The sequence below is a fragment of the Penicillium maclennaniae genome (assembly GCF_028827695.1).
Source record: "Penicillium maclennaniae strain IBT 15551 chromosome Unknown utg000002l:1.0-2354659.0:1.0-2356205.0, whole genome shotgun sequence".
Lineage (NCBI taxonomy): Eukaryota > Fungi > Ascomycota > Eurotiomycetes > Eurotiales > Aspergillaceae > Penicillium > Penicillium maclennaniae.
Window position 1 is genome coordinate 1,560,486 of NW_026623214.1, and position 13,902 is coordinate 1,574,387.

Sequence of the window (13,902 nt, forward strand, 5' to 3'; positions counted from 1 at the left end):
CGCCTTTGCATTGGTATCTCTTCGCCCACTACATCCACCTCTCATATACCTCGGTTCTCATGGATTTTTACCAAAAACTGGGTCCGGTGCCTGGTTTCTGGGCTGCATACTGTTACTCTAGACGGGTCTTTTGTCCTCGTATCATGTGCATTTCGGGATACGCTTCTTTTGTATCGAGTTATATGCCTCTTGAATTGTACATACTTTGTCTGGGGCCCGTGATTGATAGCTTGATTTATGACGCATGATTCTGCATTTTGTGCTAGGCCGGAGCCGTTGTGGTATCCATTCGCTTAGCCCAATATAATCCAGCCACGAAGTAAACTTTTTTCCAATCTTACTTTTTGCACATTCTTGCAAGACTAAATTTTGAGATGATTTCCAGGGCTGGAGTGGAGTGTCTTTATTTACTTCCATCCTCTCGAGTGCTTGCGGCCACCATAGGGATCATTTTCCACTCAGATTCAATGTACGCACCAGTAGTGGCAGCCCTCTCCAAAAGCTTCTTACATCTACTAGGTGACTTCTCTAGTTTCTTACATTTTCAGTGAAATGTAAAACGAGCCCCGTGCAGGAGCACATGAGACCGATCACTCACCATGCACTTACCTTCAAAGCAGTCGAGGGTCATCTACAGGGCTTCAGACTCTGCTTTTGAAGCAAGGACAGATGGCGTCCGGATGGACTTCGTCCCCTTTGTGGCAACAAAGCCGATAGAAACCTTCTACCTGAATACTGACCACAATGACAGCAGACCTTGGACAATGAGACTATGCGAGATGGGGTCATTCCTGCGAGAAGATTTCTTAACTTCACGCCCAGTCCTAGTAGCTGGTATAGATTCAACAGAGCTACTTTCTACTCATGGAAACAGGGCATCACAATGTGCATCGAACAATTATATACAAAAGCCTTCATGCATGGAGATAGGATGTCCTTCTTTCAGCAGAAGTGTCATTCTTCCCAGGGCTATTCTTTCGGCCAAGGGTTGCATTAGACAAGAGTCAGGCCTTAAGAGTCACTCATGCGCGTATCAATGTCCCCAGCTCCCGGGAAGAAAAGTTCCAGAATATTCTCACTAATTGGGTCATGTGCAAATTGCCCCGGAATAAATGCGGATCCACTTGTTGCAAATAGAGGATTGGTTCCTGAGCTCGTGGTGAAGACTTCCTTAATTGGATCTTGCATGATATAGTCCTGCTTCAGACTTTCATTGCTGGTAGGATAGGGTCCTTCCATCGGGTCCATCGGGTGAACGCCAAAGGAATTTGTATTGACAGGGCGCTCCCGATAAGGACGCGATGGTAAATCGCTGACATCGAGACTAAGAGGTTCTGCGAGTCGGCGGAGGGCGCTGTCACAGAGTTGCCATGCTCGGTGAGATGCAACACTATGTCTAGACGTCCTGTCGAGCCATCTGATACATTTCTTGGACAGATGTAGTAGATTGTTCTTTTCCTCTGGCAAATGAATGCAGCTGAAGGAAAGTTCCAGGATCATGATTGTTAATGTCTGCATGACGTAGTGGAGCAGACACCACCAGGGGAGATACTCAATTGACTGAAAAGCGGTAGAATCATCTGGGATCAAATGAGCCATCTGGATAGCAGACTTGATGGTTGATATAGCCATGGCTTGTGTGAAAAGCTGGTCTTCACTGAAGCGCCGGGGATTGTCTCTGTCATGTCGACACATGCAGGGGCGACCCAGCATGATTCGCGCGCTGTAATATGGAAAGGCCAGGCGCATCCTGTCGTCGAGTACTTGATCACCACCGTTCATGCGAGTGAAGTCCAGACCAGGCGGAAGTGAGGAGAGCCATAAATCAATCTTTCCACTGATATCGTCAATTTGGTTTTGAATCTCTTTCCAAGCTTGGTGGACAGCATTGGCCGTGTATACACGGTCTAGGAGCTCTTGCACCAGCATATTTAGGTCGCAGGCATATAAGAAATATAGTCCAGCAGAGACAGGGAGGTTATGGAGCCATTCGTAACTGGTGACTTTGGTCGATCTATTGCTGGATTTGGCAAAAGGCGCGCTTCGGAGATTCGAGCTGGCCATGACATTGTTGACTTGACTGTCGCGAAGGTCTGAATCATTGAGAAGAGAAATGGCCGGTTGTTGTTGCAACTCGTTCTCTTCGAACGGGAGAGGCAATGGCGAGCTACACAAGTTCACCGAAATACAAGTAGGCCGGCCAGTCATCAGGCCGAGCTTGTTTTCAGTGACAAGGAGAGACCACCAAACCCGGTTGCGAATTTCCTTGGAGACGTCTGTGATGGCCGGGTTATTATTCTTCAAATTCATTCCAAGAGACACTGCAGAGCGGATTGCCAACCCCAAGATTCTCCAGGATCTGCATCACAGATTAGCATTAAATGTACCTATTTATAGGTTACTATTAACTTACCGATGAATCTGATGCGTCGCAAGAAGATAGAAAGCCATTAAACCCTCCACTTGGACTTGTTGAAGATCTGGATGGCGGAACACCTCATCTCCATTCATGCTAAGCATTCGAGCTCTGGTCAGATAAAGTAGATGGTCTTGGTCACCATTGTGCCAGTTCAACTCAGCAACATGAGCGTAGTGGGCGGAAATGGCAAAAATCATATTCAAGATAGCCATCCACTTGTCACCGGGCAACGCGGGACTGTCGAAGAATCTCTCATACTGATCACAGAACAAAGGACGGTTGATAATCGGGAAGTAAGGATGTGTCACACGAAGATAAGTCTGGAAAAGCTGATCTGCCAGCGGTCTAGGCGGCACCCAATACATTTGCACAGGCTCTGATACCCCGATATCAAAATCATCAAGGTGATAGTTGATTTCGGGAGGACCAAACAAATTGCTCGCATTGCTGTCGTCTTCATGGGCGCCGTTTCGTTGCAATGTCTCTTGCTGCAGTCGTTGCATCCATGTGATTTCCGAACTTTTGCCAATATATCCCGTAGCTCGCGATTCGTGGGTGCGATTAACGTCGTATTCGACTTCGTCCACGGCCCTCAATGACCCAACGGAAGAACCCGAGCTATCTTGTTCGTCTTCCGCTTCATGGGACTTCTCTGTGCGTTCGTCATGAGCTGCTTCGCCAGGTATGTCGTTGGATACGTATCCAGAATCCGAATCATGCTATTAAACCCCAAGGTCTGATATCAGCTCTGTGTACAATGTGCTCCTCTGATAGGCCCAGGATGCCGAAATGATTGCCTACCAAATATTGCTGGATTCGTTTCGCCGTGCGTCCGGGTACAAATTGCTCAGCTTCTTTCAAGAGGCTCTGACAATCTTGCAATTTCTTGGCAAGCTCGTCTTGTTGCCTGGCGATCGCATCGGTCAACTTGAGTGCTTCGCGAACATGGGATCGTGCTCGCCCACCTCTTCATTTTCTCGCGCATTCCCGGTGGGTATACGCAAGGTATTCGAAGGTCCCGACATTGTCGGCAAACGGGTGTATCGCCACTACATTTGCTTTTTCTCATCCGACATGACTCGCATGCTCGAGGGACACGCCGGCCAAGCTTTGGTGCAGCATTCGAACGTTGTCGAGGAATCGCAATCTTCGCATTTGGAGGTCTCGCCTCTAGTGAGGCCGACGGGAGACTAGTGGTGGGTAACTCTTTCGACATCGTGGGGTTTAGGGAGGGGTAAATGCGGTCGGCGGATTATCGCCTTCCCCAGATGTTTCTCGGCAGCCCGGGAAAGGTTTCCGTCTCAGACGGTCGCGCGACTCGTATGCCTCTCGCGGGTAATTATAAGACCTTTCCGTACACAGGTGATGCTCCATTGTGCATGATGGATCTTGCTTGAGGGTCCTTAGGACATTGGTGGAAAGATACCCGGGAGACAGTCAGGGCCCAAAGAGCATTGGGCGCATGTACCACATTACACTGCAACTTGACATTGAATTTCCTTGATATCGATTCTAGTGTTAACCGTATGATTCAAGTCGATTCAGGACTTGAGTGGCTGGAATCAAGTAGGTTATGACCGATTCGGGGAAAGCTGACCTCATAACGTTGTAATTCTGAGAGATCCAGGTTTCCCGCCGGTATCGCTGATACCCACCATATGATTGACCTGTCTGGAAGTGAACACCTCTTTTTACCCGTAGGACTTTCGTAAAAGGCATTAGAGCACGACTTGTGACGACTCATTATGTTGTTGAACAACCTCACGGCGGCGGCCAAAAATTCTGGGCCGACTGGAACTACGAATGAGCACGATGTAAGCCGAAAGATGCGTCCTCATCGTATTCCAAATGAGGGGGGCACAAATCGCACAAGAACCTGATGTTAATGAATTTCCAGCAGGCCAGGAGAAGATCGCGTCCAGTAAAGACGTTGATGGACACGATTCATCACAGGGGGGATAAGCCTCACGGTGCGGTGAATGACGCGTTCGCGGCCATGCCGAGCGAGTATAGTGATATTCTTCACGACATGTACGAGGCAGTTCAACGGCAAGATCGCAGTCGCGAACAGGAATTGTTTAGCAGAATCCGAGATCGCAAGACAGCGCAACAACTTCGTGCCTTCCTCTACGGGATGTTAGCCAATGCAAAATTGTCCGAGATGAACGATCAAATTGCCGGACGTTCAGCCGAGGCCTCAACAGAAGAAGAGATGGAAAGTCATTTGCCGCGAGCTCGTCCAAGGGCTATGGATATCCAGTACTTGTGTACCACTGCTCCGGTGAGGGTCCCAGCGAGACCTTGGACGACGGTCACGGATGATGACGACCTAGTATCCCACTTAGTATCGCTTTACCTCACTTGGGGCTACCCATTCTACGCATTTTTTTGCCGGGACACATTTGTCAAACACATGAAGTTGGGCCATCTGAACTCAGACTTCTGTAGTCCCTTTTTAGTGAACGCCCTTCTCGCCAACGCATGCGTGAGTGAACAGGCGCCATGTTCTCTTTAACTCAACGAGCTCTAACCAAGAACAGTTTTATTCAGATTACGCGGAGGCATATAGCTTACCTGGAGACGTGAAACGAAAGGGCGCTCATTTTCTGGCCGAAGCAGAATGGCACCTGAAATCGCATCAACTTGAGGGCAGAAGCGATACCCGGCTGGTTTCCTTGCAAGCAACTCTTCTATTATATGAAAGGTAGCAATTTCTATGTTCTCCATGAAAACTGTTCTCGGTTCTAACTCTGGATTTCTTGATTTACAGATATTCCCTGTCAGGGTACGATAATAATGGATACACGATGCTTCATCAGGCAATAGGAATGGCGGAATCACTTGGGATAGTGAACAAGGCTAAGATGATAAATCTGGACACCCCACACATCTCTAAGGACATGATAAGCTCTCTCCAGCGAACTGCGTGGGGATTGTTCCAAATTGACACGTGCGCTCACCATCAACCCAGCAATCAAGTAGCGATTTGGCTGACACTGCTACAGCATTGTCCACATGAATTTTCTTAGACGCAGTCAGATTAAGAACGTGAGCCTTGACCGCATCCCCGGGACGAAACACATCCGGATGAAATGTGGACGCTTTACCCCACCGAAGGCAGTCCTCGTCAGTCTCACATGAGCTGGTACTTCGATGAAGCCTGCAAGCTCTCTTTTATAGCAAGGGATGCCTCCTGGGATATTGCACGCACCGATGAAGATGGTCACATCAAACATGAGCTTTACAGACGGCTGTCCAAGTGGGAGAAGGAGCTGCCCCCTGCCTTTGATTTGATAGAGAAGCCAGCGCCATATATTATGGTACTCAGGTTTGTCGTACCAAAAGATTTGATTGTAGGATTGATTTCACTGACGAAACATATCGCAACAGAATGCGCTATCACACTCTTGTCATAAATCTATGTTGCCATGACCTAGAGACCGCCATGTTCATGACAGGAAGCGGCCAAAAAGCCAATTCAGCCAGATCAGACGGCGACTTCGATGCCATCAATATTGCTCTCCGATCTGCACGAGAGATCGCCGCTCATGTCCGTACATTTGGAAAGGAATACGGACTAGGACATAGCCATCAGTTTGCTATGTACGCCATCAATGTATCACTTTTCTGCCTGCTGACGCAAGAAGATTTTGACATCTTGGATCCTGATTTCTTGAGTCTGACTGAAGCATTTTCCATTGTCGCATGTCGCTCACAAGTTGGGAGGCATTTGTTTCGGGCCTTCAAAATATCAGTCCGCTCCCGAAACAAAGCCGGGCTCATCAAACGTCCAGAAGATGTTCCCCCTGGAATTCGGGAGCTCTTGGGGCCACGCGAAAAGTACGATGAGCTTGACAAGTGGGATTATTACGCAGAATGCTTGGCTGAAGTGGACGGCGACAGAAGCTTCATTAAGGATATCGGACTCGATCCTACGGTACCTGGATTACACCAGATGCTCAAGTGGTATGAAAATCTGAGTGTCGGCGATGAAGTGCAATGGAGAAGAAACACCGCACCTGCGTTCTAATACCCTAGTAGCATGCCGCGTTTATCAAACACCTAAAGACTACCCCAAATGCTTTGCACATCATACACGTAAAGATGTTGATTGAAAACGGTTTATATCAGCAATGTCATCTCATTCCATCTAGAGCTGCTTCCACCTCGGCGCCCATTTCTTGTTGCGATGCCTGCAGCGCGACTGTTCGTTTCAGGACCAACTTATTCTCCTATTTCAGACGCGAGGGCTGAGAGATCCTCCTGTTTAACTGGGATCGCCTTTGTGCGCTCACATCCGATAGTCTGTATTGCCCAAAACAAACTTCGAAGAGTCCGCAGCAACCATCATTCCAATGTCTTACTATAGGCACCCGGGTATTGACTCACTCAAAAGAGCCTACCATGATTGAAAGACGACATTCACGGCGTTCGCCGATGATGACATCATATTTCCAACTAGATGTGGCGGGTGTCGATATCCAAGCCACATCGCAACCGATGGCTTGATTTATGGGATTCAACTAGACATGCCAAGCCCGAGGTTTGCATGTCCAGGTTCCTGAGGGCAGGTGACCCCGAATCCTGATTATCTCAGCCATTGGCGATCCAATGGCGCTAACCCGGTATGCAGCAGCACAATTCTTGCAGAATGATGTCATTTCTCTTCACAAAGTAGCCGCTAGCCACAATCCGGCGACTACGGCAACGTCATCTTGACGACGTGACCTATGGATGCCAACATCGACCAGCCTTGTTTGCAGCCTCACGGTCAAGTGTCTGCCCGGTTACTAGAATTCAATTCATAGAATCAAGTATACTATTCGCTAGGAGGAAAACCCTCAAGTACTACATAAAGCCGTAGCCCGGACCATTTGCAACGAATAAATATCTCTATCCTTTCACGTCTTACATTCAATTGTCCCATCATCCCATTCATAATCCATACATATCTGTCCTTGTCCACTCGACCTATTCTAGATTCTCCAAATGTTTGGCCAACAATCAGGAACAGCTGCACGGATCGCCCGGCAGCAATTGCGATCAAAAGCTCGTGTGATCAACTCTCGCTTCCAATCGACCGCAGCGCATGCAGCCTCCAGTGGTAGTAGCCCTGCATTGATTGGTGGGCTTGCTGGCGGAGCTGTCGCCTTCTCTGCAGGATACCTCTGGTACCATTTCTCTGGAGTCAAGACACTCGTGAACACAAGCAAGCAGACACAAGCCTACCTTGAACAAGCCAAACAAAAAATCGTCGAAAAGACGCCTGAGCCAAACGAGGCCTTCCGCTGGTTGGAGGATACGGTTAAAAGTTACGCCGTTTTGATCCCCGGTGCGCGAGGCTATGTCGACACCGCCTTTGAAGACCTCAAACGGATCCAGAACGATCACCACAAGGAGTTCGACGAAATCATCAGTGACGCATACAATGAGCTTCGGGATATCACGCAAAATGAAGGATTCAGCTCTACTTCGGCCTCCAAGGCATTGCAAGTCTTGCAGAAGCAGTCCAAACGCCTGTTCGATCTGGCCGGTGACGCCGCGGGCAATGTTCTCGATAACCACCCTCAGTTGAAGGAGAAGTTCGGAAGCAGCTACGACCAGCTGAAGCAGATGGGCGATGCTTACGGCCCCAAGGCGAAGGAGGAGGTGAACCAGACCTGGAAGCAGATCTCCACTATTGTTCAGCGCGGCGTGAGCCAGGACTCCTTCGAGGAGATCAAGAATTTGATCCAAGACAAGAAGAACAAGCTTCAAAAGATGGGCGACGAGGCATGGCAGTCTGGCCTTGAGGAGTCTCAACAATATCTGGAAAAGAGCCCCAAGTTGAAGCAATTGATCGAAGAGAACGCCGATACCTTGAAAAAGGGAAACTTCAAGGATCTGTGGGGCCTTGTCAAGGAGAGCGCTTCTTCGGGCAAGACGGAGCAAGTCGAGAAATATGTGAAGGAGAAGGCTGAGGAAGCCAAGAACACCAATTTGGGCAGCCTAGACAAGTGGCTGAACATGGTCCCGGGTGGTTCGAACATCCTGCCTCAATTGCAGTCCTTGCAGACTATTGCGCAGGAGAAGGGCAGTGAAGCAGAGAAGGTTCTATCCGAGACCATCGAGGAGTTGCAAGATGTGTTGAAGAAGCGAAAGGAGCAGGTGGAGAAGCTCGCCGAGGAAGCGAAGAAGGATACGAAATAAGTCTAATAGCATCATGCATGTCATGTATATCAATAGCATAGTCTCTTTAGTGTATTGAATCGGCCCAGCCACAATTCCGTGATTCACTGGTGATTCGTAGATCTCCCGAAGAAGCGTACTGTATCTTTTCCTCCAATCTCATTGCTGTTGGAAGCTGTCTCGGTCGATAAAGGCTTGGATTGGGGATCTGCAGAAATGCTAAGCGTGTGCAGCGGAGGTTTTGGCCGAAGACAAAGGCGAATGCTAGATCGTATACATAGTGTATGCCATCGTTGGCCGACTTGGTTAAGCAACAAACGATCAGTATCGAATTCTCTTAGTTCATTGGTTCATAGCAGTGTGGCATTATATATTCATGATCATGATAAAGCCAGCCATCCAAGTATAATGTGATTTGTGGTCTGAAAATCATGTCGAAGAAATTTTCAACACATGGATTATGTATGAATTGAACAGAGAACCCGCACGCTATACACCCTCGAGCTTGGTGAATAAAATCGAAGCTAATATCCCACTCCACGTCAAGCTCGACCATCACGCATGAAGTATTCCAAGGCCATTTTATGACCCCTTGCAATTTGTTATCTTGATGGTCACAGTCATCGAAGAGGGTACCAGCTTGACTGAGCAGTAGAGAAAATCGGAGGGGGAAGACTTTCATGTAAGGATTCCACTTTTGTAAGCAATGCTCCTCACGATGGAAATCAGAACAAGCAATCGTCGATTACCGTATCGGTTCGAATTCCACCACTGAGATAGCTGAAGGCGCGCAGATCGCTGCAGCAAAGTCACATTACTAAGACGAGTGCGCAGCTCCACCGTCGCGGGAAAAGCGGCTAAGAATCACCAATAATCAAGGTGAAAACATAACGTAGAGGAGAAAGGGAATCTCGCGTAAAGGTATGAAGTTGATCATTCTCAAGCTTGAGCCGGTACTGGGGAGATCATTGAGCACAGCTTTAGTGAAAGGAGCTGGCGATTTAAATAATATTGGAGTGGTCAGGCTAGACGAGACCACTTTAGAGACAGATATACTTAACCGTCCTTGCCGCGTCGAAAGGATTGTCACCCAGAGTCCCGGATCCTGGGTCAATTTCCAACCCACCTGACGAACAAGTAAATATATCAGATAGGGAGGGGAAAAGGAAAGGGAAAGCAGTTCCTGAACAAGTGGTTCGCTACACATGATAAAAATGCCACCCTGAATATGGCCATCGATTGAAGGAGCGACAGCCACCGAACCATGACGAAAGTGGTAACCCGTCTTCATCTTATCACTACAAGACATGTACCCCCACGCCCTTCCTTGCCAACACCCCCCGCATTGCAGACCTTATCGACCAGTCCTGACCCAGACCCGCAATTCTAGGTCGATCCACAGTACTGAAAACCAGCCCTGATACGGGGAAAGGAACCCGTGCATGCCACGGGTAATTCTGTTGGTAGGTTCCGCGTGCCGGAAGCACGGGCCGGGGTCTAGAGGCGTATTCTGGGCTGGTGTTCCTGAGAATGGTGAAAAGGGATAAGGGGGGGGATGAACAGCGAAGTAGCATAGGAGGGGGGTCAGGAACAGGGCAGATCTGGAATCTCAGACCGGGGGTCTGAGACCAGGGTAGCGGTGTGCGTTGGTCTATTCAGCGAGCGAAAGATCTAGAAGATCTGGTGCGGATGTTTATTGCTGTTTAGGTCATGCACAGGATCTCAAGCTGGGGATGCTCGGATTTGCCCGATCAAGTAAGCTTATGGACCCCGGATAGGACTAGTGACTATTGCCCCTAGATCCAGTTCGCGGGCTGGGGTCACATGGCACTTGGATGTGTTGGTTTCGAGCCTTGGTCTGATTGCGAGGCCTTTATTGAATGGTCTCGCGAGGTGCATGCTTTGCGGCGATGGTCTGGACCTAGACTTGTATTACCATTACTCTGCTTCTCTGCTACCGTGGAAAAACTCTTTCAATTGACGGGTGTAGAGATTATGATAGAAGATCTGGAATGCATTCGGGTAATAAAAAAAAAAAAAAGAAAAGAAAAGAAAAAAATCCCATCCCAAAGCCCGGGAATGGGCGATTGACTTTTCTCAACGCCCAGGAACAGGAGGGAGGTGCAGCTATTGGCGAATGCCAGCAACCACATGACAGTAGAGAGCAAAAAATCAAAATACAAGTCCGAGTTGGTTCGGCAGGGTACGCTGGGGAACCCCCGATGGTCAGGTGAACCCCAAAGTGGCGCCAAAAACCGGGGGATCGGCTTTCCCAAAAGAGGAATCCGATCTTTCCCCCCCCCCAGTCTTTCTCTCTTTTTCCCTGATCCCTGCACATCCTGAGTGTGGCCAATATGGCCATTATACAGCAACCATAGAGAACTCGTAATGCAATATGCATGGTTTATTCCAAGATTGATGTTTTTGCCACAGGCATACGATGTTGTTCTATAGTTATACAAGGTTGTCGCCACGACCGTTTAAGCTGCGCCAACGCGCATTCCTGGGCCTGGACCGAGCGTTGACGCCGTCTTTGGCCCAGTCTGGATTGCTCTCTTAGGAAGTCTCTTCATGTTCACGAGACCTCTTCTCGCCGGGACCTCCTTGGGTCTCGGTACGGCGGCGCCGGACGTAGCCTTTGTGCTCGCCATGGTCAATATTTAAAGGCTTGGTGCTTTCCATGGTTACTCTCGTTCACCATTGTATTCAATCCAATACCTTGATCACCTTCAGCTTTCACCTTCTATACCTTTTTCAAGCTTCGGCTGACTCTGCTTGGGCTACACATTCTATACTCCTATAATCACTCTCAACGCTATGTCTGTCTCCATTGAAACCACTGAGGTTCCCACTGCCCCCAACACCTCCCAGCCCGTTCTCTTGGGCCAGAATGCCAGAATGCCCGAGTTCAATCTCGCCGGCAAGGTCGTCTGCGTCTCTGGTGCTGGCCGCGGTTCAGGTCTAACCCAGACTGAAGCCCTTCTGGAGGCTGGCGCCAAGGTCTACGCTCTTGATCGTCTCGAGGAGCCTGCCCCCGAATTTGCTAAGATCCAACAGCGCGCAAAGGAGCTAGGCACCGAGTTGCACTATCGCCGCATCGACGTTCGTGACACTGAGCTCTTGAACAGCGTCATCGAGGACATTGCCAACACTGAGGGCCGCATGGATGGTCTCGTGGCCGCCGCTGGTATCCAGCAGGAGACCCCGGCTTTGGAATACACTGCCAAGGACAGCAACACCATGTTTGAAGTGAACGTCACTGGAGTCTTCATGACCGCGCAAGCCGTTGCCAAGCAGATGATTCGCTTCGGAAACGGTGGCAGCATCGCCATGATCGCCAGTATGAGCGGCACTATTGCCAATCGGGTACGTTTCCGCCCCCCACCCTTTTGTTGTCTTCTCTCATTTATCTTGTTTTTTTTTCCCTTGAGACCGATTATCCTTGCACTTACCTTTGTCGTGGATCTCGTGTCCAAAAAGAACAAGGATTTTTTCTCGCACCCACACAATGCCTTTTAAGAGCCAAGACTAATATTCAACCTAGGGTCTCATCTGTCCCGCCTACAATGCCAGTAAGGCCGCCGTCATCCAGCTGGGTCGCAACCTCGCTATGGAGTGGGGCCGATACAACATTCGTGTCAACACCATCTCTCCTGGCTACATCGTCACCTCCATGGTTGAGAAGCTTTTCGTCGACTTCCCCGAGCGCCGCGACCAGTGGCCCAAGGAGAACATGCTCGGCCGCTTGTCTCGTCCCGAGGAATACCGCGGCGCAGCCGTGTTCTTGCTCAGCGACGCCAGCAGCTTCATGACCGGCAGTGACCTGCGCATGGACGGAGGTCATGCCGCGTGGTAGATCTTCTCAACAAGACCAATCTTCTCATTGCATGGCGTTTTGACTTGGGGCGAATAGCGGGCCTTTTATATAATTATCTGTTTTTCTTAATTGGATCTGTGTGACTTCAAATATTATGATCAGCACTTGTCTGCTTTCTCACTGGCTACTAAGTTGGTAGTTCTACAATTTTGATGTGTAGACTTGTGTCGATCGCTCGAGTTCATGCACCCCCATCTGGATCTGACGTCTGACCCCACATTCTACCCACATCCGACAGATCGGCTCCGCAGCCCACAAATTTAATCCCTGTTTCGAAATTTACCAGAATAGGTCTCCTGCATCTCTACTAGATCATGTGTCATTTCACTTCCCCCGGCCTCCCAAGAGTCTATGTGCGTAAAAGGTATCGCTTACTCGGATCCGAGCACATCCTGTTGAAACCATATTCTGAGTATCGAGCTCACACATGATATTTTAGACACGAATCGGAGTAGAAAGTGGGCGAAGCATTTCAAGTGTATGATGTAGGCCACGACATCAACAAAGGCAGAACCAGGGTTCTCCCCAGGTCATGACAGAGATGACTCGGTATCAAAATGTCATAGCTGCGGCGCAATTCTGGAATCCGGGGAAGATGCGGAAATGGGTACCTGCCAATCAGAAGAGTTTGGACGGATTCGATCCTTGGTTCTTGGTCGTCGCGGCGAGCTTCTGGATTAGTGGCCAATCTTAACTCTTGAAATACGAGACGTTCGCCCTATATATAGATGAGGGCAAGTGGGCGCGCGGATTGTCACTGTGTGATGATGATTGGGCTCGAGTTGGTGAGAGCGGGGTCGGATTCTTGGACAACGTGACTACTGGCGATCTAGTACAGGGACTTCCTGAAGTAGGGGTCACTAACGGCATCTTGTCAACGGTTAAATGGACGAGTTACGATCACAAGGTGGCGTGAAGTCATGACTCCGGCCTTCCCGATACGCTCGCTGGCAATAGCAACGCCAACCTGAATGGGTAAGTTGGACCCTGCATTCACTTCACACGTAGAATGGGGTCGTGCTCATTACCTAATGGCGATGCTTTGTCGCACCACTCCCGGCGCCTTCTACAGGTCGGGTTGAACAACGTGGATAACCCGTCAGACTGCAACGGGTCTTGAGCACCCTGACTATTTTTCGGAATATTCTAACAGAGCACCCGCGTGACACACGTTGCAAGTTTTGACTGATCAAGACAGGTTGCCACTGAAAGATTACGCCGTTAATGAACACCCTGCTCTGTGGTACTATGGTCGCATGGTCGTATGGTCGCAGGGGCGAAATGCAAGGAATCAGCCCAGTTCCAACTCTACAGTGCGACCCGGACAGGGGTACGGGGTAGACAGCACGTGAATTGGGGGACCAATTGTATTCTGTCAAGCGCGATTTAGGCGGAGTCCTTGATAAGGCCCACGCCACGCTAGTGCAATTTGGCGCCG

The 13,902-nt window shown here is 49.3% G+C and overlaps 4 protein-coding genes across 4 annotated transcripts; 3 read left to right on the plus strand and 1 right to left on the minus strand.

Annotated features, from left to right (window-relative positions):
* Nucleotides 1–1,011: 1,011 nt before the first annotated feature.
* N7477_001816 (fungal specific transcription factor domain-containing protein) lies at nucleotides 1,012–3,404 on the minus strand (the record flags this gene model as incomplete). Its single annotated transcript, XM_056963479.1, has 4 exons — nucleotides 1,012–2,359; nucleotides 2,414–3,138; nucleotides 3,221–3,326; nucleotides 3,385–3,404. 4 exons carry the CDS (start codon nucleotides 3,402–3,404, stop codon nucleotides 1,012–1,014), a joined length of 2,199 nt encoding a protein of 732 aa, XP_056826398.1.
* Nucleotides 3,405–4,164: 760 nt separating this feature from the next.
* On the plus strand, nucleotides 4,165–6,449 carry N7477_001817 (fungal specific transcription factor domain-containing protein; the record flags this gene model as incomplete). The annotated part of the gene is made up of 7 exons (XM_056963480.1): nucleotides 4,165–4,233; nucleotides 4,317–4,904; nucleotides 4,960–5,123; nucleotides 5,190–5,369; nucleotides 5,425–5,549; nucleotides 5,600–5,747; nucleotides 5,810–6,449. 7 exons carry the CDS (start codon nucleotides 4,165–4,167, stop codon nucleotides 6,447–6,449), a joined length of 1,914 nt encoding a protein of 637 aa, XP_056826399.1.
* Nucleotides 6,450–7,408: 959 nt separating this feature from the next.
* Nucleotides 7,409–8,608, plus strand: N7477_001818 (uncharacterized protein; the record flags this gene model as incomplete). The annotated part of the gene is made up of 1 exon (XM_056963481.1): nucleotides 7,409–8,608. One exon carries the CDS (start codon nucleotides 7,409–7,411, stop codon nucleotides 8,606–8,608), a length of 1,200 nt encoding a protein of 399 aa, XP_056826400.1.
* Nucleotides 8,609–11,404: 2,796 nt separating this feature from the next.
* On the plus strand, nucleotides 11,405–12,443 carry N7477_001819 (putative short chain dehydrogenase; the record flags this gene model as incomplete). The annotated part of the gene is made up of 2 exons (XM_056963482.1): nucleotides 11,405–11,953; nucleotides 12,132–12,443. 2 exons carry the CDS (start codon nucleotides 11,405–11,407, stop codon nucleotides 12,441–12,443), a joined length of 861 nt encoding a protein of 286 aa, XP_056826401.1.
* Between the last annotated feature and the right edge of the window lie 1,459 nt (nucleotides 12,444–13,902).